We start from the raw sequence: 25,254 nt of genomic DNA, 5'->3' as shown, positions 1-25,254 counted from the left end.
GGGCCCCTTTGTAAGGCTCAGTGATAAGCTATTCTAAGTTAGACAATATTCAAAAGAGGGAAGGTTGAACCTTTTTGCTGAGATCTTAATTGAGCAACTGTTTCTGGAATTTGCTAATCGTGACAGTATGCAAGCCCCAAATTTGTTGTCCAGATACGTTCCTCTGCTGACAAAGGCAGGTGACGGGTTTTGTTCTATTTTAGGTTGATCCAAGAGGAAAAGGAGAACACGGAGCAGCGGGCGGAGGAGATCGAGAGCAGGGTGGGCAGCGGGAGCTTAGACAACCTTGGTCGTTTTAGATCAATGAGCTCCATTCCCCCGTATCCCGCCTCCTCGCTGGCCGGCTCCTCCCCGCCCAGCAGCGGGCGCTCCACGCCCCGAAGGATGCCACACAGTCCGGCGAGGGAAGTAGACCGGCTGGGCATCATGACTCTGGTACGTGTCTGCCTCCTCCCTGCCACGTCCCTCCCCCAGCAGCCTGGTTTTCCTTTTTTTGTTTGTTTTTTGTTTTTTCTTTTTTTACCCAGAAGAAAATCAGGTACATTTTTGCTACGCTCAGAGGTCTAAGATTTTTAAAACTGGCTAGTCTTTAATCATTCCGTAATTGCACAGCGACAAATTAGTCTTGGTATTTGGACCACTGGCTTAGCACGTCATCAGCCAGAGCCTGCCTCTGTAAGGTTGGGCCTGGCCTGTGCTGGGCACAGCAGCTGCAGGGAAGTTTCTGTTCTCAGGGAGCAGACAGCTTCATGAAAGTAACCATAGGCAGCTCTCATGGCGTGGGAAAGCCGTGCAGCACGTTTTCCACTGGGGATGCCTGGCTGCAGGGTGCAGGGCCTGCGGTGGGAACAAAACCGAAAATCTGCACCGGCCTGCCTGCTGATGGACCTGGCCGTGCGCTCAGGCCAGCTCTGCCTGTGAAACCAGGTTAAAAGCCCGGTGCCCCAGGGCCCCAGGGAAGACGTCGAGCTGCCTCACTTTCCCGAGTCTAAAAACAGGATGACGCCCTCGGGCTTTTGGTGACAGAGTGTGCGGCTCTGTTGCGGCTTTCTTCGTGTTTAGCTTAGGTTTTCCGAGTGCGTTGCTGTTTACCCCGTGAATCACGTGTACAGCACTCTGCTTTGTAACTGCACTTGTAGTTATCACTTTTCTCTGTCACCACCCATCTCATGTTAGCCGCATTGTTAGCCAGCGTATAATTACGTTAACTGTGAATCCTTTTAATTTAATTTAATTTTAGCAGCACGTGAAGTGGCAACTAGTCCATCTTGTGGTCTTTTGACACTGTTTTTATGATTTGCATCATTGGCTAATTAGTTGATATTTAAAATTCTTTTGACGATTTCATTGTGGTTTCATGCTTGATTTCTGTCTGAGTGTTTGTAAAAGAATAGTTCTGTGTATGTTTTCCTTGCTGTTGGAGTTCTCTGACGGTGTGTCTGCTTTCATCATCGGTGTTGATTTCCTGTCTCATCCCGTTGTCTGTTGAGTCATCGTCAGTCCAGACCCCAGCCTCCCGCCCCCCGCCCCCGAGTCTGTAGTTACCCGTCCATCTCCCTCCCGTCCCCCCGCTTGCTCTGGTCACGGCAGTGCTGTGGTCCACAGCGTGTGTCCCCTCAGTGGGGTTTCTGCTCTGTCTTCATGTCTCACTAAACAGTGTTCTTCACCCATAGCAGGAAGTTTGAACCAGCGTATCACTGTACAGTTACAGCGTAGTGTAGATGCGTCGTGCACTACGTAACGTGGAATTCATGCATGAGACTGCTCGCATAAGGAGGTGGCCCTCCAAGTGTAGCAGTAATGGACTCCTGCCACAGCGGCCTTTCAGTGTTGTGTTTGTATTTAAGCCTGTAAACCTCATCAGCTTTTGCACAGTTAACGTCTCTACTAGACTCTTACAAAGCACCTTCTATGGTTCACGAAACGTGGAGCCTGCACCTGCTTATGCTAGCTTTCATTCTTACATATTTTCCCAGGGAATCTGCTTTAATAAATTTATTTTGAGAAGTTTTAAATCAAATTCTATGTCAGGATTTTACGTTAATGTTCAATAGGTGGTTAGATTTGTTCAGTGTTAAAATAGGTATTATGGTAACTTCCTCCTTATCAGTTAAATTACTAATTTAAAGTATAACATGTTTTTTATTAAGAAAAACTAACTTATAGAGAAGTTTGGCTGAGAATAGACAACTGTTAAGGCCTTTTGTGGTACAGAATGCTGTGCTTTAATAAATCATGATGTTGTAATAGAATTGTATCTTCCTGAGAAATAATTTATAGTGTTTCTCTAGTAAATCTTGAATAGATTATTTAACTTCTGTGGTCAAAAAAAATGTTCTGTTTCCAGTCACGCGCTCTCTAACTCTTCACCTCGTTACATGTTTGCCGGCATTTTTGCTTTACTGTATTTGCCTATACTGATTCTTGAATTTTTAGCTTCAAAGTCACAGTAAATCTGGTTTCTCTTCATTTCTTTGCATGCATCTGTCAGCCTAGTGATTTAAGGAAGCATCGTCGAAAGGTAAACTAATTTAGTAATTTGGCTTTAGTTTCCCTGTGAAGCATTAAAGAGTCCTTATCGCTTAATGTGCATGAACACCGTGTGGTTATGTCCTGGTGAATAATTGACGTTTTAATGGTGGTGATGAAACACCCACCACTGAAAATGTGCTGATGGTTCTGTTGGAAATAGGTCATTCGCTGGGACAGTTGTAACAGTTTGCCTCTCTCCCACTTGTTTGCCTTCTGATCATCTCATGCTTGTTTATAATAGACATAGTATTATTTATTATATTTAAAATGTTCTTTACTTATTTTTTCTGGCCATGCTGCACAGCTTATGAGATCTTAGTTCCCCAACCAGGGATCAGACCGGTGTCCCAGCAGTGAACATGCCAGGTCCTAACCTTTGGACCACCGTGGCATTTCCGCTCAGTGTTTTTTAAAAGAAATGACTGAATCAGAGCCACAGATGTTAGATTTGGGGGAAGCCAGTTCAGTGACGGTGGGTAGCAGTGTGCAGGAGACTCTGCACCAGGCCCCGTGTCCATTGCTCTCCCTGTCTGTCATCTAATCCCGCAGACACCAGGTGAGGTCCAGGCTGCTGCTGTCCCCATTCAGCAGCCATGGGCACTGAGGCAGAGAGGCCGGGCACCCTGCCCAGGCTCACACACCCAGCAACTCAGTGCGAACTGGTCTGATCAGAGCCTGGACCCTGAACCATGGTGCCGCCCACTCGCTCTCCTCCCGAGGCTCCTTTCTCCATCACGGCATCCCTGATGGAGGGAGCCTCGGGGGAGCTCAGGGCCTCTCCCCTCGGGTCACTTGGATGAGCCCCGTTGTTGAAGTACACTGCCCCGAGGGCTGGCCTTCCTGTCCCTCTCCCGCTCCCAGCCCGCTGACCGAGCACTCCTGGGCCTTCCCGCAGGACTGGGGTGGCCACGCTCCAGTTCAGGCAGCTCAGTGCCCGGGAGCCCTTCTGCTGGGCACAGCAGAGCAGCGCCGTCCCCCCGGGGTTGGTGACCTGGGTGTGCCGCTCGCCCGCTCTGTGGCCTGCTTTGCTCTCCTGTTCAGTGAGGACACGGCACTGCCCATCCTGGCCACGTGGGCACCAGTGGGGTGGCTCCCGTCCTGGGGGAGGGCGGCCAGGCTGCGGACCCAGAGGCTTTCCTCGGGAGGAGGCCGGGGGAAGCGCTGGCCGCGGGCCCCAACTCTGAGGCAGGTGTTTGTCTCCATCGAGTCCACAGTCAGCCCAGGCGTGTCACTTCTCTGCTCTGTTCTCTCTTGTTTTCTAGGTTTTATAAATGCTTATTTTAACTTGAATCTGAGATTGATCCCTGTTCAGTTCCACGTGGATAATTTCTAGCCTTTGTAGCCTTCTGTTGTCTTAGGGTTGTTGTTGGAGCTCAGGGGAGGGTGCCCAGTTTATCCAGCTGCTGTTAAATGAGTTCGGCAGGATTTTGCACTAAGTCACTGTGTTGTCACCAAGCTCCTGTGGGGCTGCACGGGATCAGTGTTCTTTACAGAACCCACTAAAAAAGGCACAGGTTAGTTGGTTAAAACAGCGCACTCGTTGTGTATGAAAACACTTGCCATGCCTGTTCCCTCAAACCTCCCCTGGCTTAGTCACACACCCACGTGTATCAGTGAGACCTGCCTGGACCCTGAGGGCTTCATCTGTTCCCCACACTGTTGCCCCCACCGTCTTTCCTGTCCCCACACCCAGGACCAGCGGAGAAGCTGGGAGTCCAGGAGAGAGCATTTTTTTTTAATTAGTTGATTTTTTAATTGAAGGATAATTGCTTTACAGCATTTTGTTCTTTTCTGTCAAACCTCAACGTGAATCAGCCGTAAGGCACACATGTATCCCCATCTCCCTCCCCATCCCACCCCTCTAGGTTGATACAAGATCATCTCTTAATTAGACTTAGGGGTGCTTTCGGAGAAGGCAATGGCACCCCACTCCAGTACTTTTGCCGGGAAAATCCTATGGTCGGAGGAGCCTGGTTGGCTGCAGTCCATGGGGTTGCTAAGAGTCGGACACGACTGAGCGACTTCACTTTCACTTTTCACTTTCATGCCTTGGAGAAGGAAATGGCAACCCACTCCAGTGTTCTTGCCTGGAGAATCCCAGGGACGGGGGAGCCTGGTGGGCTGCCGTCTGTGGGGTCACACAGAGTCGGACACGACTGAAGTGACTTAGCAGCAGCAGCAGGGGCGCTTTATGTAAACCACAGTGAGCGAATTACACTCGAACTGCGTGTAAGCACTTCAGTGGGCAGCCCCCAGTCTGTATGTTACCGAGAAATACAAGCCAGGCACATGGTGTTCGCATGGAGGGGTTAGGCACCTTTTCCGTGTTTCACTCGTCGTCATGGGCTGCGGTAACCTGCGCATCACTCAGGATGATCTTGGGGGGGTGGTACAAGCCGTTTCCTTTTTTCCTTCAAACAGAAAGGTCTGGGTGGCTTTGTTGAGAGGTATCTTCCTCTCGCCAGTGGTCTCTCTGAGCTGCATCTGCTGATGAGCACCGTCCTCTTCATCAGGGCAGTTCATGCCATGCAGGGCTCATGGTGCCGGTGTGGCTCTGCTGTCCTGCCCAGCGGGGCTGTCTGCTCGCTGGATTCCAGGGAGGCTCCCATCCGCGGTCTCTGCACTCAGTTGGGGGCTCCCGCTGCCCCACGGCCCCACTTTGCTTGACCAAGACAGTCCTTTAAGATGGTATTAAGCTAGAACAAGGCTTTTTTTTTGTACTTGGCAGAAAGCACATCTAATAGGTTTTCAAAAACGTTTCTGGTTATAATGTTAAAGCCTGTGTGATCGCCTTTTTCAACACAGCCCATTGTTACCCGTTTTACGCTTACCTCCCTCAGCTGCCAGCTTCCCGGGAAGAGGTACGAGATGACAAGACCACCATCAAATGTGAAACCTCGCCCCCCGCCTCGCCGCGCTCCCTTCGGCTGGACCGGCTGCACCCGGGGCCGCTGCACGCAGCCAGCCACGAGGACATCAGGGACGCCCGCAAGTACGCGTCCCGCGCGTCCCGGAAGGGCGGTTTAAAGGCGTCCCACGGGGCTCGGCGCCTGTTTGTAGTGAGCTTCAGGTGCCGGGGGGAGGAGCTCAGTGGCCTCAGTGATGTTAGAAAACCTCCGTCTCTACGGATTGACTGCTGGGGGAGCTTTCTTCCTGCTCTTGCCAGAGGTCTGCCCAGCCTGGGGCGCGTTCTGGCGGTGACGGCTCCGTGCCTCTTGGATGCGCTCTTGAGGTCCCTCCCTTTCCCTCAAGGGTCTCCTCTCAGGAGCCTGTCACCCCTGTGCCTGTCACTGTCCACATTCAGACCGCCGCCTGCCGAGCTCCCGGTCGCCCTGTGGAAGGCAGGGGTCGCTTGCCTTCTCCAGGAGCCTTGTCACCCACCGAGCGGTGACCCTGAGGGAGGGTCGGGTCGTCCTCTGCCCCAGCTGGTCTCGAGTCGAGGCCTCCTTGGGGGAGAGCTCGAGTCAGGGAGTCTCAACTTCCCGGGCGATTGTCTATGTCCAGGAGCCTGCGTTGCTCGTGGGGAGTGTGGTTGGTGAAGCAGACTCCACTGTCTGTGCGAGGTTGCGGCGTGGGTGTGGCTGGGAGGCCGGTTCCATCAGTAGCTCGTGTGGAGGCGTGTGTGTGTATGCACAAGGGCGCTGCTTAACGGGCATTCTCTCTCCCCGAAGCTCAACGGGCTCTCAGGACGGCCCCGTGAGCAACCCGAGCAGCAGCAACAGCAGCCAGGACTCGCTGCACAAAGCCCCGAAGAAGAAGGGCATCAAGTCCTCCATCGGCCGCTTGTTCGGCAAGAAGGAGAAGGGCCGGCCCGGACACCCCGGCAAGGAGGCGTTGGGGCCCGGTGGGTGCTTCACTGTGGAGGGGAGGGCTGCAGCGTGTCCCTTCCGCGAGGCCCCGCCCCGCCCCCACGAGGCTCCTGTCACGCACGCTGGGCATCCTCCTGGGAGCAGGAGCGGAGGAGGCCCCTGTCTTCATAGTGGGTCCGTCCACCCCGCATCATTCAGGGTCTCCCGGGCAGCGGAGCCTGCCGCCCTGAGCTCTTTTCCCCTGTGGTGTCATCCAGTCAGAAAGTCGGCCTCCAGAGCTCTCTTCACTCTTCTGCAGCTGGTCACAGAAACACCTGCCTTGGCCATGCTGATTTCCTCTTAATGTCTCGACCACTCTGCTTCTTTGTAGCTGGTATTTCAGAGACAGAAAACTCATCTCAGGATGCCCTCGGACTCAGCAAATTGGGAGGACAAGCTGAAAAAAATCGGAAACTTCAGAAAAAGTAAGCTTTTTGTTTCTCGTCGACCTCACTGAGCAGTTTTCGGTTGTTCCTCATGTTGAACTGTTTACTGATGAATGTGGCATCCTGCTCTGGATGTGTATTACCTTCTGAACGCTGAACCCAAAGCCTTCCTGAAACTGCACTTTCCGGAGGACTTAGAGCATCTGGGATTCGGGAAGGACTCGCACGCAGGCTTCGGGAGGTTGTCTGACGGGGATGGTTTGGGGGTTACGCCTGAATCCTGGCTCCTCACAAGTGAGCTCTGGGGCATGGGGAGCTCAGCTTCCTTGCGCCTCAGTGTTCCCGTCTGTGAGGTGGGAGTCATCCTGGTGCGTCCCTCAAGGGCTTTTACGAGCATCTGCTGTGCAGATACACCTGCGTAGAGGTGACGAGGCGCCTCAAACAGTGCCAGCCCCTGGTGTATGGGTGCCCATGGCTGGGAGTGAGGGTGGCCCGGCGGGGACTCGTCTGCAGCTCTCGGGAGCCCGTGGCTGTGGGCAAGGGCGGCCCGGCAGGGACTCGTCGCCAGCTCTCAGGGGAGCCCGTGGCTGTGGGTGAGGGCGGCCCGGCGGGGACTCGTCTGCAGCTCTCGGGAGCCCGTGGCTGGGGGCGAGGGCGGCCTGGCGGGGACTCGTCGCCAGCTCTCAGGTTGGCTCCTCACGCCAGCAGGCCGACAGGAAGTCACTGTGTTGCCCTTTTTTCTCCCCTCTGATAGGTTCTGTATTTTTATCTTAAATGGACTGTTTTGTAGTTGTACTGAGTTTTGATTCTGAGCTGTCACGGTTCTGAAGGAGGCAGTAGCAGGGCAGAGCTTCCTGCAGAGGAGCCGGGCGTGGCGGTGCCCCCGCATCGGGCAGGGGTGTGGTGTGAGCTCGTGTCTCTGGGTGCAGACCGTGCTCCGGGCAGCACAGGTTGTGTGCTGAGTGACACCTCCCTGACCAGAGATCAGGAGGCGACTGAGCCTGTCCCAGTGAGCTGACAGGTGAGCGAGAGGCCTGAGCGCCTTGTAGCCTCGGGTGAGAGTGAGCCTGTGCGTCGGGAGGTGATGGTAGGGTGGGAGTCCTGGGCCTCGAGACGGGGACGCCCCGTGGGCTCTGTGGTCAGGCTGACAGCGGGGACGGCCGTCTGGCTGCCATCGGGCACCTTGAGAACCAGCGCTGGCCTGGACCTGGGCCGGCCCGGAGCCCATGGGGCCCTCCTCCAGAGCCCGTTTGCTGCCAGCCCTGGAGTTGCCTGCTCGTTTTCTTTTGTGAAATGTGCCTCATTTTAGCACTCTCCTCAGAAACCCCAGTTTCCTTGCCTGAAATAACGTTGGTGAAGTTCCGAGTGAAGTGTCTCTGTGGTTGCTCACGACAGTAGGAAGGGATACTCAGTCTTTGGTTCCTGTAAGTGGAAATTTGAGGAAGCCACTTAACAGCAAAATCTTTTTCTGACCACAGTGGGTAATCTCAGTTCTGTCTGTCAATCAGAGACAACATTGACTCAGGGAAAATGCCTTATCTATAAAACGTGAAAAAATGTTTTAGTATTCCAGAAAAAATATCACTTGAAATATTGTTTAACATTTATGGCATTATAGATGTGAAAATCAGTTTGTTTCTCAAAACTATTTTCTTTCTATTAAGCCCCAATTTGTCTCAAAAGTATTTTTAATTGCTAAATGTACGCAGCCAATGCATCCACTTTCAGAGCATTTTTGAGGGTTGGTGAATCTCAGATTTTCACGTTGCGTGGAAACTCCCAGAGAGAGCACTGCGGGGTCACCAGGTGCTGGACGCGTTCCGTGAGGAGGGGAGGCCGAGGCCGCGGGACCGTCCGCATCCCTGTTGGTCACTGCAGTGTCCTGGGTGTGCGGGGACTCCCCTCAGGCATCACGTACCTCCTGCTCTAAATGCTGTCTTTCCTCTTCCCCTTGGTGGACACTGTCACGCGCCAGCTCGCAGGGGAAGCCGAGTCAGCAGGTGTGCTGAGCTGTGTGTGTCCTGAAGCCTCCCCGTGGGGCTCGTCCCCAGCTCCAGGCTCTGAGCTGAGCAGCGCTACAGGAGTGGGGCATGGTGTTGGTGAAGGGGAGCCCAGCGAACCCTCGTAGGAGGTGCTGGGCTGTGCGGACGGTCAGTCTCGGAAAACAAGGCCACACCTGTTGTCTGGGTGGTGCCACGTGTGTAGCATTTGATGGGAAGAAGCTCACACAGCCATCTTGTTAGGAAAGACAGCTTGACCGTGGTGCTCATGTCCTGCTTTAAAGTGCCCGTTGTCATCCACAGATGGTGTGGCCCTCTCTCGGGCATGTCTGTTCCCCATAGAATTCACCGTATTTCCGAATGTCTTTCTCCTGTGGCTCTAATTTTAAGGCAAGGAAGCATGCCACGTCAGTTTACTGCTAAGCAAGTGTTTTAACGAATTGTACTTGGGGTCTCGAATTTGACCCTCAAGGGGGCAGAGGAGGTCTGAGCTAAGTAGCCCCGCAGGGTGGCCCGAGCAGGGTCATCACAGTGTTCCACAGAGCAGGCAGCCCCCCAGGCTCGTCTCTGAAGCTGTCTCTGTAAAGCTAGGTTTCAGATGAGAGTGAGCCAGTGACAGCAGAGTGATGCAATATCTTATAGCCGAGGAAGGAAATAAACCCCAGCAGAAGCCAAGCGAGTCTTCCATTTGCTTCTGGATGGTGCTTGTGGTTGGGACGCGAACTCCAGGCACGTGATACATGCCTTGTTCCCCTGGGATATGGGAATTTAAAAAGTTTGCCTTTTTTAAAAACTCTCCCTGAGCTATTAAGGGGCTTCCCTGGTAGCTCAGACGGTAAAGCATCTGCCTTTACCAATGTGGCAAACCTGGGTTTGATCCCTGGGAGATCCAAGATCCCCTGGAGAAGGAAATGGTAACTAACCCATTCTAGTACTCTTGCCTGGAAAATTCCATGGGTGGAGGAGCCTGCTAGGCTACAGTCCATGGGGCTGCAAAAAGTTGGGCACGACTGAGTGAATTCACTTTCACTTTCACTTCTTGAGCTATTAAGATACCTGTTGTGTTTTCTGGTATAATTATTCCTAGAAAATAGAATATTTACTATTCTAGGAAACCTAAGGTTGACTTAAAGGAACAGTTACTTGAAATTTGATGTGAAACATTTCGAGCTTTAACCATACATAGACTTCACAATCTTAAGTAAAGTCTAACACCATTTGAGTGTATTGAAAAGCCACTGTGTATCTTTAGGGAATTCCCTAGCAGTGCAATAGCTAGGACTCTGCACTTCCACTACATGGGGCCTGGGGTTTGATCCCTGGTTGGAGAACTAGGGTCCCGCAAGCCACACAGCGGCCTAGTCAAGAAAGAATGACCAGTATCTTAATTTAGCACATAGCTAATTAGCTGAACAGCTGTGCAGGATAGAAACAGCCCCATCCAGCCCTCTCCTTGCTTGCTGTGTTAGAGTGTTCTGTGTTGAAAGTCTGCGCTGCTCTTTGTGTGTCTGTTGTGAAATGCTGTGCATCCCTGAAGCTCTCTCAGGGACAGGTTCCTCTGCTCAGACCCCAGTGTGGTTTCCTCTTCTACGTATCTGTCCTCACTGTTTAGAAAGGGAAGAGTGGATGTTTTTCCTTGACTACCCTCCTCCCTTGGATGTGCAGACTTCTGAATCCTTTAAGGTTGGCGATAACTCTTTCATCGGGAAGGAGGTGATTCTATAAGGAATTGTGGGGACTCATTCAGCATTTCATGACTCAGGTGTTCTTTGTAATATGTCTGAACTCTTATTAAGTAGATGGTTTAGAAGATTAAAGGAAAATGATGAGATGCATACTATTTCACTTTTGCAAATTTATAAAGAGAATAAATACTTAGGTTAACTTGTTTTATACCCGTGTGTAGTAGTGATTCTTGAATTTTGAATGTTTCCTTACTTGTAGGCATGAGTTGCTGGAGGAAGCCGGGAGACAAGGCGTGCCTTTGCACAGTGGGACGGGCCAACTGTTGTGGTCTGGCTGGAGGTGTGTATGCGCCCCCTCACCTCCACCCCCACCCGCGCCCGCACCCCCTTCCTGGGCCGGTGCATCAGTCCCTCCACAGCCACGCATAACCTCCTGCCTCCTGTCTCCCGTACCCAGCTCTGGGTCGGGATGCCGGCCTGGTAGGTGGCTGCTTGCCGAGCCAACGTGAAGAGCGGCGTCATCATGTCTGCCCTGTCACACGGAGATCCAGCGTGAGATCAGCATCAGCAACCCGCCGCACCGGCTGAAGCTGCGCCTGGGGATCCAGGAGATCATGTCCCTGACAGGCCCCTAGCCCCTCCCACGTCCAGAACGGTGCACCTCCCTCCTTCAGTAGGGAGAGTTAGCCCCCCCCCCCCCGTTTGTGTCGCTTGCGGGGTTTTCTATACAGATGTCCACTGTTCCTGCTTAAATAAAGTTCTAGCATTCAAAACCATGACAGCTTTTCATTTGCGGCAGTTGTGTTGTTAAAAGATAGATGATGAATACTTCAGACAGATTATTTTTGTAACAGCTGGGCTGCAGTGGCAGTGTAATACAGAAATGGAAGTTTTTGAAAACATGAAAAAGGGACTTTTGAAAATGTGAAAAGTGTAAAAAGAAAGGAAGTTTTTGAAAATGTATTAAAAGAAATGTAAATATAAATGTCAAGAAAGTGAAAGAAAAGGCTTAGCCCCCAGGCTGCATTGTTTTTCCCTCATTTGACTTGTCAGGCCTGTCCTATTCGGCAGATTCCTTTATGGGAGCTGTAGACCCTGGGCTCTCAGGGTTTTAAGAGTCTGTACATCTGCCAGGTCACACCAAGTCGTATCGTGCTCATCCAAGTTTCCTCCACGTGGGAAGACCTTGAAAGTCCTGTAAGAGGGTCCTCCTAGTTGGAAAAATTAAAACGAATCTGGTGGAAACGTGGATTGCTGCCAGGAGCTCAGGGCCGGCCAGCTCCTCATTTCTCGAGTGCAGACTCAGGACACAGCTCAGTCCCCACACTCGGTGTGTCCACTCTGGAGAGGAACCCTGGTGAGGAGACGTGACCTCCCAGATGTACCTGCCCTGAGGAGCAGGTGGAGCCTGACTCAGGCTCACAGTTATTTTACACAAAAAGAGTGAAGGCTTTCTTGTCCGTTTGTCTTCCTTGTTTCTAAGTGTGAGCGTGAGGGTGGTCAACTCACCCTGCACTGATGCGCTTGTTCCCAGCGTATCTGCTCTGCTCTCTGTGCCCCAGAGGGTTCACCAGAGCCACCTTTTTAGAAATGAAGGTGCTGAGGGTTCCCGGAGGTTTTATTAAAGTATCTCAGTAAGGGGTGTGCTTGGCGTGGGGTGGGGGGTGTTGGGGAGGGGTGCTGCTCTTTGCATGAGACGTTGGGTGTGGCCTTTGCATGACTCCTGCCTGCTGCTCTGCCTCTGTGACCCTCGCCCTCCCCTGCAGAGAGAACGTGCTCGTGTCCCCCGCTCACCAGTACTAACGGTTCTGTTCTTTTGCATCCCTAACCACGTAACATCAGGAGGATGAGGAGGGAAGCTGGGCTCAGGTTGGAGACTTTCTGTAATGTATTCTTCACTATATATACAGCAACAAAAAGAGTTGGAGGATGAGAATTTGTAATTTACTTTCTTGACGTTTTCAACATCTTGATTTAGTCAGAATACTGTTAATGGTTTGAAAGCATTAGCCAAAGCAAAGCACAGGATTAAAGAGTACGTCTCATGGACAATTTTGAACATTTCTGGTGGTTAATCTCGTGGACATAAATCACTTTGTTTGACACATGTTCTTTCCTGCAAAGCCTCACGGCTTCGGCCGCTACTCGGGTGATGTATTTCAGTCCCCAGTTGGGTAGGGTTAGTTACGAGATCAGTTGATGAGAAAATGGTGTTTTAATCAATTTCCAACACCAGAGTTGCCGTAGAGACTCTGCCTCTGTTGGTATTCACTGTGCACTGTCCTGATCCCGTGTGTTCCAGAGTCCTTCCTGCTGATGGAATTCTCAGAAATTGAGCCCACTCCTGCCTAACGCACATGTTGAATTTTTAGGTCCCCGGTTGAACTCAAAAACAAAAACTTGGTCACAACTGTTTTGCCACCTTGCTTTGAGACAGTTTGATTAAAAACAGGGATTCTCCTACGCGTGATCCCGCCGACTTTGTTCGGTGACACGTGACGAGCAAAGTCTGCCGTGCGTGGGCGGAAGTATGCTGTGTATGGGCCCTGAAAGGTACCTGTGTAGCCAAAAAAGCGGAGGAATTCTGAATCAGTTTTCCTGACTACCAGTTGACAGTTGAAACACCCATTTCCTTCTATTTGGGCTTCTGAAGTAAAGTCAATTATATCACTTTTAACAGAAGAGGGAAGTAGATATAATGTGATTCTGTGAACTCCCCCACTCCTTGACTCAGGTATTCTGTGCCACTGCTCCAGATAAATATCCTCATTAATTATTTAACCCAGTCAGTAATGACCATCAGTGAATTTAAAAGCGCGCATTTCACAATTACTTAAATATCAGTATATTTTACACTAAGGGTCAGAACTTTGCCTGCATCGTGGTAGTTAAACAGACATACAAATTAAGCTGAGCGTTTGCTTTTTGCAATGGAAATACAAACAAGGATGAGCCATGCCAGCGACGCCAGGATTGGGAAGTTTTGGTCTTCAGCATAAGCAAGGACTGCATTCTGTGAGCTCGTCACGGGCAGAGGGTGCAGCATGCGTCGCCCCCGTGCTGGCACACAGGGGCCTGCTCCGGAGCCGAGGGGAGGTTTGAGGCGGCCTCGGGCTCGCGGGCAGAAGACGTCTCCCAGGCGTCTGCACAGGGCTGTGCTACCCATGGGTGGTGCCCGATTGAACAGGATCCATGCCATCACCACTCTCACCTTGCTCAGAGTTCAGGAAGCTGATTTGTGTTTGTGACCATTTCAGTGATGGAGAAATAGGCCCTGCAGAGTCTCTTCTGCCCCAAATGTTCTCTGATCATTGGAGAGCCCTGCTGTGTGCTTTTTTTCCCCAGGCTGGGATGACAGCCCAGGAGATGTGGGTCTCCCTGGGACTGAGCCTGACCCTCCCAGAACTTATGTTATTGACCACTAAGGTGTGAATAGAATATATAATGAGTGAACAAAAACAAGGAGCTTCTGCTTCCATGGAATTCTCTACTTAGAAATGTCTTTGCATTTTCTGTCTATTTAAAAATACATAAACAGCGAGTAGGAAAATAATACCAGATATTCATGCTATAAATGTCAGGCTTATGAGAGCTGTAATTGAAAGAGTGAAAGCACATGATATTGTGATGATGTCTAAAAATGTTTCGTGTTTTATTTCCAGTCATTATTTGTAGAAATTTATTTTCTATTAGAAAGTTTTTTCCGTTAGAACTTGAGTGTTCTTGTTGGAGTTTGAGTTATTCCTTCTAGCTTCGTCGGTGTAAATAGTACATTAGAGGCCGTATTTTTGAGTCAGAACATGGTGGTAGTCAGGAGGTATTATTTCCAAGGATTCCATAATGTCCAGAATTCCTCAAACATGCCTTAGTCTTCTTGGACTGAAGGACAAGTGCCTTCTTTGGTGTGTGTGCATGTCACGTGTTTATTCTCACGGTGCACATCTTGCACGTATTCCATTAGATCTACCCCTGAGGAGTTCATTGGTTTTGACGACATCATAATAAAGGGTAGTCTTCAAAATTTCAATTTCCGGTTTATTTCTAATATTTAGAAATACAGTGAAGTTTTATATGTTGATCTCGAATCCTGCAACTTTGCTGAACTCACTCTCATGCTTGTAACTGTTTTGTCAATTCATTTTCCATGTTAATCATTGGGTCATCAGCAAATACAGTTGTGTTGCTTTTTCATGGAATAAACCCTGCTTGTCATGATACCTTGTATTTTTAATTGATTACTGGTTTCCTCACGTGCCATTAAGGAATTGTGCATCTGTGTCTGTGAGGGACATTGATATTCTTGTAATGTGTGTGTCTGGTTTTGGGTATCAAGAGAATTCTGGCCTCAGAAGGAGTTAGGTGTTTTTCCCTTCACTATTTTGGAATAGTTAGTGTATAACTAGCATTTTCTTCATAAACACTTGTTAGGATTCACGAGTAAAGCCACTTAGGGTGGAGATTTTGTACGTGAGGATAGATGCGATTTCTAACGACAAAGTCGAGTTGTAATAGATTCAGGTCATCTGTTTCTCCCTTGGTGGCTTTCACAGGTTGTGTCTTTCGAGAAAGTAGGCTGTTTCATCTAAGCTGCCTGAGGCTGCTCCCCGGTGCTCTCAGTGCGTAGGAGCTGTGCTGACGTCCCTCTTTCATCCTTGATATTGGTGGTTTCCGTCTTCTCTTTGTTTCTTGGTCACTCTGCTTAGTCAATTTTATTGATATTTATGAAGAACCTGATTTTAGGTTTTTTTGTTTCATTTTGTTTCTCTAGTTTCTGTTTCATTGATTTTTGCTCTTGCATTTTCTTCTTTCTGCTTGCTTTGGATTTCATTTGTTTTTTTTGTTTTTTTTTTATAGGTATTTTAAGATAGAGTCTTAGGTTATTGACGCACAATCTCCCTTCATTTGTGTGTTTAATATTATCAGTTTTCCCTCCAGGTACTGATTTAGCTATGTCCTGTAGCTTTTTAGTATATTGTATATTCACTTTTATTCACTTCAAAATATTTCCCATTTCACTTGCAATTTCTTCTTTGACACATGAATTATTTAGAAATATGCTAATTTCCTGATGTTTGGGAGATTCCGGGATATCAGGGGTTTTTTAGTTTCTAATTTAATTCTGTTGAGATCAGAAAACTTACTTTGTATGATTTTAGTCACTTTTATGCTGAGATTTGTCTGTCTTTTGAAGAGAGTTCCATATCCCCTTGAAAAGAACATTATCGTGCTGCTGTTGGAGGGAGAGTTCTATAAAATGTCAGTTAGGTCAGGTTGGCTGACAGTGCTGTTTAAGAGGGCTTCCCTGGTGGCTTGGATGGCAATGCCGGAGACCTGGGTTTGATCCCTGGGTCGGGAAGATCCCCTGGAGAAGGACATGGCAACCCACTCCAGTATTCTTGCCTGGAGAATTGTTTAAAGGCTTCTGTATCCTTCCTGACCTTGGTTGGTTGTCTGTTTTGGCTTACTGGTTCCATCGGTTACTGAGTGATTCAGAGGAAGATTGAGGTCCCTGGCTGTAGCTGTGGGTTTGTCTATTTCTTCTTTCAGTCCATTTAGTTATTGTTTTCCTTATCTCTTTTTTAAAACCTGCTTTTTAATTCACTTAACTGACTTTGAAATTAGCAGATGTTTTGCTAAAGAAATTTAGAAAACAAAATGTTGAAAATAAAATTAAAGCCAGCCAGAAATAACTTTTAGTGAGTAGAGTTAGGTTGGTCCTTCAAACTTGTTCATGAGTCGTGGCTATTCTTTGTTGGTATATTATTATTATATATAAAAGCTATTTCAGAAAATTAATGTGTAGTCAGTTACAGTTTTACCATGGTTTGGTATTTATTAACACAGATGAATCATAGACTTAATGGTATAATTTCTTTGTATAGAGTTTTGCCAGCAAATTTAAAAGGTAGCAAATAAAAGGTCAAATTATTTTAAAGTTATGAGCAATAACGTTGTCTTTAGCTTAGCCTTTGAGAATATGTAATTGGTTAAAAATCCATTTTAAAGATGATTTAAATGGCCCTTGTGACTGCTTCCATGGGGTTTTTTCCCCCTGAATTGACCGCCCTTAATTATTGAAAGCAGACGCTCGCGTACGGGGACATGAACCACGAGTGGATCGGCAACGAGTGGCTGCCCAGCCTGGGGCTCCCGCAGTACCGCAGCTACTTCATGGAGTGCCTTGTGGACGCGCGGATGCTGGATCACTTGACCAAGAAAGACCTTCGTGGGCAACTGAAAATGGTTGATAGTTTTCACAGGTCAGGCACGGCAAGTCGTTCTTACTAGTTGGCTGAGAGACGTTTGCCTGTGTCCGGGTCTAAATTTTTTCTTTTTCTCTTGGAAACAGAAACAGTTTCCAGTGTGGAATTATGTGCCTGCGAAGGTTGAATTATGACCGAAAAGAACTGGAAAGAAAAAGAGAAGAGAGCCAGAATGAACTGAAAGGCTAGTACAGTCCTGTTTCTTGCTTCCCAGTGTATAAGCAGCCCAGTGATTTCCTATTTGAAAGAAAAATTTGGGAAATGGCTTTCTGTGGAGGAAACACACCTCGCATCATTACGGAGGAGTGGGGGATGGAAGGGAGTGTGTTTGAGATCGTCCTCTGTGGCCAGAGAACTTGTGCTCTGTCCTTGGGCTCACATCGGTCTGCAGGTTGTGTGTCTCGAGGTGAGAGCATCTCCCCACAGCTCCAGAGATTTCCCTGTTGCTGTGCCGTGTGCCCTGTTCTACTCGCAAATGCTGCTGCACGCTGCAGGTAACTCCAGAGCCGAGAAGAGCAAGACCTGCTGTGCACGCCTTTAAGTGTGAAGAACACTGCTCTGGTTTCTTGTCAAAGCACTTGAGGCAGCGTGGTTCTGTGCCCAGGCTGGAGGGAGTGGCCTTGAAGCTGGATGGGAGCTTCTCAGCTGGGGAGGGAGGCATTTCAGTTACTGGAGGGAGGGGCCTTGGGCTGCAGGGTTGCCCTGGGGGTTGCCTCTAAGAGCCTGAGGACAATGGAGCGATTTTAAATGAGGTGTTAGCTGTAGGACTCCCCTGGTGGTCCAGTGGGTTAGAATCCTCTGCCTGCTGATGCAGGGGACAGAGTTCAGTCCCTGGTCTGGGAGGCTGGGCTCCACAACAGGAGAAAGCACCGCTCTGCAAAGCCTGCCCGTGGTAACTGGAGAAGGTCCGCACGCAGCACCAAAGGCCCATCACAGCCAAAACACATAAAGTGAATTTTCAGAAAGGATATCAGCCGTTAGCTCAGTATAAGACCTCCCAGAATGTTCAGAAAATAGGTCACTGATAACAAGATCAGTGATTACAGATCACTGACAGTGACAAGACTTAACTGAACGGTCGGGCACCTTCATAGGTTCCTTCATTTAATCCTTACTATAACCCTGTTTTCATCTCCAGTTTTTACTAAGAAGGAAAGTAAAGATAAAAATATGTTTGAAGAGATGGCCCCTGTGGAGGATTGTCTAGCTAGGACTGAGTTCGTTTGAATCACGAGAAAACCAGAAGCCAACATTTATAGTATCTGTCCCTTTACCCAGACAAGGGCATTGGAACTGAGAGCTGTGCATCTGTCTCGTTTGTTTTCTGAATCCATTTTAAACCTTTTTACACTTGACACAGGCTGCGCTGTCTCTGAAAGTCACTGGTGATCAGCTGGATATGTTTGTACAGAGCGGCTATTTTCAGCACTGTACTAAGAGTAAATTTTGTGACTTATTACTTGACTTAACTAAGGTCTTCCCCCCACACACAAATCCCTCTAACGTGCTGGACAATGTCTTTACGTTTCTCTCTTTTTAAAATGAGACAACAAAAATGACTTAAAAAAAAAAGGCTTCAAGATTATAAATGAGAGGTTTATGGTGAATCGAGCAAGGTATCCAGATATGGTACTGCGTCCTTTTTGTGACGGGAAAAAAGTACATCAACAAACACTCAAAAATGAAAGAAAGAAAAGAAGCCGAGACTCAAGTCTGTGTGTGAAGCGTGTCCGTGCCCGGTGCACACGCGCTCGTGTGTGTCCTCTCCTTTCCGAGCCCTGGAGCCTCCGCCTCTGTCCCCTGGAAATGCACGCAGTCGCCTCCTCTCTCTCGGACTCGCCTGAGGGATGAGCTCTAGCAGGACAGTCTCCACCAGGATGGAGAGGGGCTGGGACACCCTTGTCCGAGCACAGCAGGTTGGCTGTCCGCTGAGCCATGTGCCCCGGCCCCTGGGAGGTCCTGGCTTTTGTCGGGAGCTGAGGGTCAGCACGTAGGACTCCTTCGTAGCAGCTGCATGAGGGGAGAACAGCTTTCTGAGGCTCCTTTCAATCTGTCGTTCCCTGCAGACGTGCTGGTTTGGAGCAACGACCGAGTGATCCGCTGGATCCTCTCCATTGGCCTCAAAGAATACGCGAACAACCTCGTCGAGAGCGGTGTGCACGGCGCGCTGCTGGCCTTGGACGAGACGTTTGACTTCAACGCGCTGGCCCTCTTGTTACAGATCCCCACGCAGAACACACAGGTGCGACCAGCCGGGCTCGGGCCCAGCGAGCGGGCCATCTCCCGATGCAGATGCACAGCTGGGTCCCCGAACGGAGACCAGACCTGACCCCTCAGACAGCTGGTGCCCTTGTTGCTCACCAGGTCCCTCTCGGGATAGTCCACAGTCAGAGATGCTCCGTGCCTCTGTGTTCGTGCCTGTCCACTTGCCATTCTCTTGGAAGCACGAGAGTCTTTCATAAAATAAGGGGAACTTTGATTCAAGCCAGTGTGCCTAAGAGTGACATGTACTCAGTTCTTACGTGGAAAGAGATGTCCTCTGTGTGCCAGATGAAGGTTTTATTCGTTTTCCTTCTGGGGGTAATTGCCCTGTGTGGTTCTTATTGACTCGTGGGCTCATTTGAGAATGAGGGGACTTTTTTGTTCTTCTCCAGAAAGCTGTGTGTCTTGTGTCAGTGTTGTGATCTCTCCACCAGCACCAGCCCGCAGGGCACACTTGGTGTGTAATTTCCAAGAGCCCACGGCTCCCTCTTCTCAACACCCCCTCCACAGACACCACGTTAAACCCCCGACTTCAAACAATATCACAGTTGAATTTTTTTTTTTAAGTCTTGGTTTAAAAAACAATTGTGATGTGCTGATATTCAAACGAGATTGTAGAAAGTTTTAGGGTGCTGTTTCTTTAATTTCAGGCTCGTGCTGTCTTGGAAAGAGAGTTTAACAACCTCTTGGTCATGGGAACCGACAGAAGGTTCGATGAAGTAAGTTTTCAGCTTAATGGTTTTTCACGTTGCCTTAAGGTAAATTATTTTATTATACTTGTATGAGGCATGTAGTCACGGTATCTCTTCTAAATGTGGAGATAAATTAACTTTACAAGTTAAGCTTTGCTCTTAAAAATTTATTAACAAGTCATTAGAAAACTCGTGTCTTCAGTGGAGGGTGGGTTAGTTTTTATTTTGGGGTTGGTTTTTTTTTTTTTTTTTTTTTTTTGCTATTTAAGTTTTAGTACCCCTCAAAAATATTTTTTATATTAAAACATTGGTTTTCACTTAGGAATGGTGTCTGTGAGTTGTGTTTTGGGGAGCAACTGGATGGCCTTACCTATTCCAGGGCCTGTGTGCTAGGGGTCTGTTTCATTAAGTGTATTGGAAACACACAAAACATTAATTTCCCCTTACGCAGAACCCCCACACTATAGTTCTCTTCATTGGGCCTTAAGGGGACTTGAGTTTGACAAGGAGAATCAGACACCTGAAGAAGCATCCGTTGGTTCTGTCCCAGTGTGAGACAGAACTGGTTACAGCTTGAAGCTGTTTCCATAGCGAATGACAGCGTGTTGTATTATATAGCAAGAGGCGATCTCTCCAAGATGAGAAGCGAAACCTGCTAACTGTCAGGAGGAACGTCCACCCGGGCGGCCAGGGCGGTCCAGTCAGGGTCCTGGCACACGTGTTGCCCCACCCTGTACCACGCTCCGCTGTTCCCATTTTGGGCAAATCGGTCACACACGGTCATCACAAACAGGGTCAGATACAAGTGGACAGAAGTGCAGTAGTAAACTCAGCCATTTTAAAGGGCTGGTAGCTTTTTGGTTTTGTCCTTTGTTTTAAAATCTGTCTTATTTTTGGCCCTGTAATTTCCCAGGATGATGATAAAAGCTTTAGGAGAGCACCTTCTTGGAGGAAAAAATTCAGGCCAAAGGATGTCCGTGGCTTAGCTGCCGGGTCCGCGGAGACGCTGCCTGCGAACTTCCGGGTCCCGTCCTCTCTGTCCTCGCCCTCCGTGCAGCCAAGGAAGGTGCAGCCGGACGGTAGGTGGCCGGTGGGGCGGCGGGTGCGGCCCAGGCCAGAACCCGGACGAGCTGGAAGGGCCTCCTGCCCAGGTTACGGGGCTCTTCAGTGCATGCCCGAGGGTCCGTGTTCGCCAGTGAATCCTAACATCTGTTTATAAACGTTTAACAGTCGTGCAGTTTTTTTTCCCCCAAGTTCTTGTCTGGTTGAATATTAGCATACTCTTCCAACTAATAAAACTGAGACTCGTGTGTGTTCTCAGAGCGTGAGATTGACACCCACGCTTGTAGAGATGCGCGTGTGGCCGACAGCGCTCAAGAGCTCCTCCATGAAACAGTGGGGTCGCTCTCAGGCCACACCAGTCAGCCCTCAGCACCTGTCCACGCCGGGCAGATGGCCGGGTCCCTCCTAAGTGACGGCGGCGGCCGCCCTCCCCCCGTCCCCACCGTCGTCGGTCCCTTGCACACTGGGGTCGGTTGATGGGGCGGAGGAGGGAGGTGAGGCCCACAGAGGTCCTCCCCCGAGTTCGGCCAGGCCGTGAAGACACCACCTTGCCGTTGTGCTTTCACACCTGGCTCTGGTTTTCCCTCTGAGGCTGGAGAACGCCGCTAGTTCAGGCCGGGTGCTCAGGGCCGCTGTGTCCCCACTTGATGGCCAGATAGACGGCCAGACAGCCTGGGCTGGGGTCAGGCTGTGCGGCTCAGGAGGTGCCCGTGCACGCCCCCCAGCGTCCCGTCTATGACAGGGGTGGCTCAGTGGCTCCTTCTCCCCACTGGCCGTGCGGGCCACACTGGGTTCCTAGAGGGAGTGTGCGCTCACCCGGTGGGAGCGGGCCTGGAGGGTCCCTATGGTGCCGTTTTTTCCTGTTAGTAGCCCTTCCCGTGAGTAAATTTATAAGCCTTGCTCTCACTTGCTCCTGTAGAACAAAGTACATTTAGGTAAAGCCTTTGCTATGCTGGACACTTTCGGTGAACGGGCTTACAGGGAAGCTGCATCGTCTCTTCGCCAGAGCTCAGTAATAGGCTTAACCAGGGGTGGGGGAGACCCAGTGACTCTCTCCTTTTCTAAACAGTGTTTTTCTTCCAAGGAGCATGCAGCTCCTTTTTACAAATCTTAACTGTAGCGTAGCTTTCAGTCGATTGAAGAGTCTTAAGGGCTTGCTTTTTTATTTTCTGTTCTCCTCATTATAAATCTAGCATCTCCCTGTCAGATGGACATAGTGACGTTGACGTTAGGGTTTAGATAAAAACGATCCTAGAAAGGGTTGTTGGGATGTAATAAACGGGAGGTGACCTTTTACAAACCTCGTGAGACTGGCAGGGCGTAAACTGTGTGACTGGCTGCTTTCCCTGGCTTTTGCAGTGCAGCAGGTCTCTGGGGCTCTTAGACTCAGAAGGGTTCAGACCGGTGAGCTGCTCCATCAGCAGCCCCCAGTCTTCAGCCCTCTCTGGAGCCCGGGCCGGAGACTCATCAGATGTGCTCCTGCTGGGCCCAGGGGAAGACGCTGAATTGGGAGCAGCGGGTTTCTGCTAGGGGGTTATGGTGATTTCTTATTCAACTTGGAGCAGGGCTTGGGGCTGACCCAGCGTCAGTGGTGCCATTTCCAAGGGCGGCTGAGACTGAGTTTCCACTTTCTTAGATCAGCCCCGTCCTCCGCCCTCCCTGACGCCGCCTGGGGAGAGCAGCCCAGCCCCCAGGACAGCAGAGCGCGGGGCTCCAGGCTCGCTCTCCCCGGCTCATCCACCCTCTAGGAGTGTCCCCAGACTCTCAGTAGGAGTGGGCGCTGCTGCGGGTATGAGTGTGTGTGTCCTCGTGCCCCATGTGACGTTCCACAACTAACCGCACGCTGTGTTTGCACGCTTCCTCCCGTGCTCGTGGGACCAGGCAGCGTGGCGGGAACGCAGAGGCTGGATTCCGCCACAGTCAGGACTTACTCCTGCTGAGCTTCGGGGTGAGTACAGGGCGGCCTGGCCCGCGGGGGCGCAGAGGCCTCGCCCTGGCAGTGGAGGGTCTGCGGGTCTCCAGAGGTCGGGCCGGGAGAGCCCTCAGCGGCAGAGAATCTGACCATGGTGCCTGGCTACCACCACAGTGGTCAGAGCACGGCCGAGGCTCCCACGGCGGCAGTGCTGCCGGCCGCGCCTCGAGTGCAGGCTCTCGGAGGGAACCCAGAGCCTCAGGGTTCGCGAGGCTGCCCTGCCCTGGCCTCTCCCTCCGCAGGCCAGCGTTTCACACGGAAGGGCACCAGCATCTGGGGCTCGGCCGCTGCTGAGGGGCCACCTCCCTTGCAGGTGCTGCTCTGGGTGGTCCTCTGGTGGGTCTGACCCGGGGGCCCAGCCCTGCTTGAGCCGCTCTGAGGGCAGGAGGCTGTGTGCGTCCTGTTCACGTCTCAGCTAGAAAACTCAATTGGGGTTTAGTTTTTTTAGCAGCAGCTTTTAGCTATATGTCAGAATAAAGTCCGCCACAGAGTTCTCTCCTGATCTGCTTGGTCCTCCATGTTTCTCTGAGTTCTCAAGCCACTGAAGCCCAGAATGGGGTGGGGGTCGGGGCTCAGGCACCGGCTGCCCAGGCCTGACTCGTCCTTGTGTCTGTTTCCAGAATGGGGTGGGGGCCTGGAGGGGCAGGGGCTCGGGCACCCGCTGCCGTCCCAGGCCTGACTCATCTGTGTGTTCATTTCCAGTGTTCCCGCACTACTTCTACAGGTGATCACGCAGCGTCCAGGACTCGACAGAGACAACATTTGAACTCGATGCAATCTTTACTCTGTTCATACTTGTTATATGGACCCGAAGATATTTTATTACAGAGTTTTTAATTAGTGAAAAAATTCATGAATACCATAGAGAAAATATTTTAGAATTTAATGTTTCTTATATTTATGTAAACTTATGACTTCATTTATATAGTTACTTACTTTTTCTTGTATATCCAGGCTATAAATATCCTTTCAGATCAATTCATGTCCTGATACCTGATTTTAGTCTTTCAAATGAATGTACTGTAATGCTTGTATGTATAAATCCTATGAACAAATATAGGGCTTTTGTAAATGATGCATTTATTGTAATTATTCTTGTTTAATTTTTAAATGATAAACCATGAGAGAAGGGTTTTTACTGCGATTGTAAAATCATGACACGGTGTGCATTATCCTTCCAGAATGTAACCAAGCTCTCCAACAATCACTCTGAAATGAGCGAACTTAATTTCAACCAATTGTTGTTGTATTTTAACGACTGACCTAAACTGTACTTTTTCTAGCAAGAAATGCTTTTTCTCTGCAGCGTGAAGAGATTTAAAAGTACTGGGTGTTAAATGTGAGCTTCTAATCAAATTTGGGCTGAAAGGATGACTAGAAGAGGACTGTGAAAACCTCTTGGGTAACCCAGTCTCCGTGGACCCCGATCCTCCTCTCCGGTGACTGGCAGAAGCCACGAGCTGGGGAAGAGAGACTGGCGGGGGTGGGGGTGGGGGGCCTGGGCACGCACAGCCCGCTGTGCCCGCCCTCCCTGCCCTCCTCCTGGGAGGCAGGGTCAAGGGCGCCTACTCTTCAAGGACCAATCGTGATGCCCTGCACCCACTGCAGACCTGGTGTGCTGGACAGGAGGGCGCCACACCCCCGACAGACAGCGTGGTGCAGCTCTGACAAAGGCCTTATTTTTATGTAAATCATCTTTTTACATCTGTTTGTAAACATGTTTAAAGAATGGACCTAGGCGTACATTTTTAGATTTTGATGACATAGCCATTTTGGATTGTATAAGTAGCAAATGTAACTTTTACTTTTTCAGCGGCACATTAAAAAAGCCAGCAAGAGAGGCGTTCAGATCATGGTGCGTTACTTATTGTGCAGCTGAGATCTCGGTAGAGAGACGGCAGGTCTCTTTCCATGTGGGTCCGCCTTTAATCACTTGTATAATTCGTTGTTACTGTTCTGTTTTTCTATTAATCTTTTGTGAACTTCCTGAATATGTAACAAAGTATGTACAGTCTACTTTTGAACTATTTTTATCACAGTATTATTTATTGCTTTCTTTCAATAAAGTACTGAAGCAAAATTTCCCACTGCCAATCAGGAGTGCCGAGGGTAAGCTGTATTCTCACTGAGAACAGACCAGAGCTGGTAATGGGAGCCCGTGTCATCACACGGGCATTCTGTTAAGAGAAATGGATGGAGAGAATGGAAAGGCCAGAAGACGGATGCATGGGTGTCCCCAGAGGACGACCGACCGGGTGTTGATACCCCTGGCTCCGGAGACAAGAGGCTCCATCACTTCAGCATCTGCAGGGACAGGGCCCCTCTGCTGCTGAGGCGTGGGCAGTGGGCTGAGGGTGGGGACAGAGTGCAGGCGTGAAGGCTCAGCGTGGGTCCCAGGGCGGGGTGGCCGAGTGATGCACTAGGGAGCGCCGTGTGCACGCTTGTGTGTGGGAGCTTTTTATGTTAGTCAGCAGTTTTATTATTCGTATATCCATAGAAACAAGAATGTAGCAAGGGGAGGTGGGAGGGAGATTCAAGAGGGAGGGCACACA

The 25,254-nt window shown here is 49.9% G+C and overlaps 1 protein-coding gene across 1 annotated transcript in view; it reads left to right on the top strand.

The window, feature by feature from the left end:
• The window catches only part of PPFIA1 (PTPRF interacting protein alpha 1), a 74,869-nt gene extending 50,079 nt beyond the window's left edge, over positions 1-24,790 (top strand). Inside the window, 16 exon segments of the mRNA XM_070360425.1 lie at positions 204-435; positions 5,373-5,524; positions 6,204-6,376; positions 6,712-6,805; positions 10,711-10,748; positions 10,751-10,791; positions 10,909-10,988; positions 10,990-11,081; positions 11,084-11,106; positions 16,536-16,711; positions 16,801-16,898; positions 18,781-18,956; positions 19,627-19,695; positions 20,582-20,747; positions 22,612-22,678; positions 23,405-24,790. Coding sequence (XP_070216526.1) covers positions 204-435; positions 5,373-5,524; positions 6,204-6,376; positions 6,712-6,805; positions 10,711-10,748; positions 10,751-10,791; positions 10,909-10,988; positions 10,990-11,081; positions 11,084-11,106; positions 16,536-16,711; positions 16,801-16,898; positions 18,781-18,956; positions 19,627-19,695; positions 20,582-20,747; positions 22,612-22,670 — 1,669 coding nt within the window. The 3' untranslated portion in view covers positions 22,671-22,678; positions 23,405-24,790.
• Positions 24,791-25,254: the final 464 nt, after the last annotated feature.

Source organism: Bos mutus, chromosome 22 (assembly GCF_027580195.1).
Source record: "Bos mutus isolate GX-2022 chromosome 22, NWIPB_WYAK_1.1, whole genome shotgun sequence".
NCBI classification, from domain to species: Eukaryota; Metazoa; Chordata; class Mammalia; order Artiodactyla; family Bovidae; genus Bos; species Bos mutus.
This window is presented reverse-complemented; position numbering and strand designations above follow the sequence as displayed.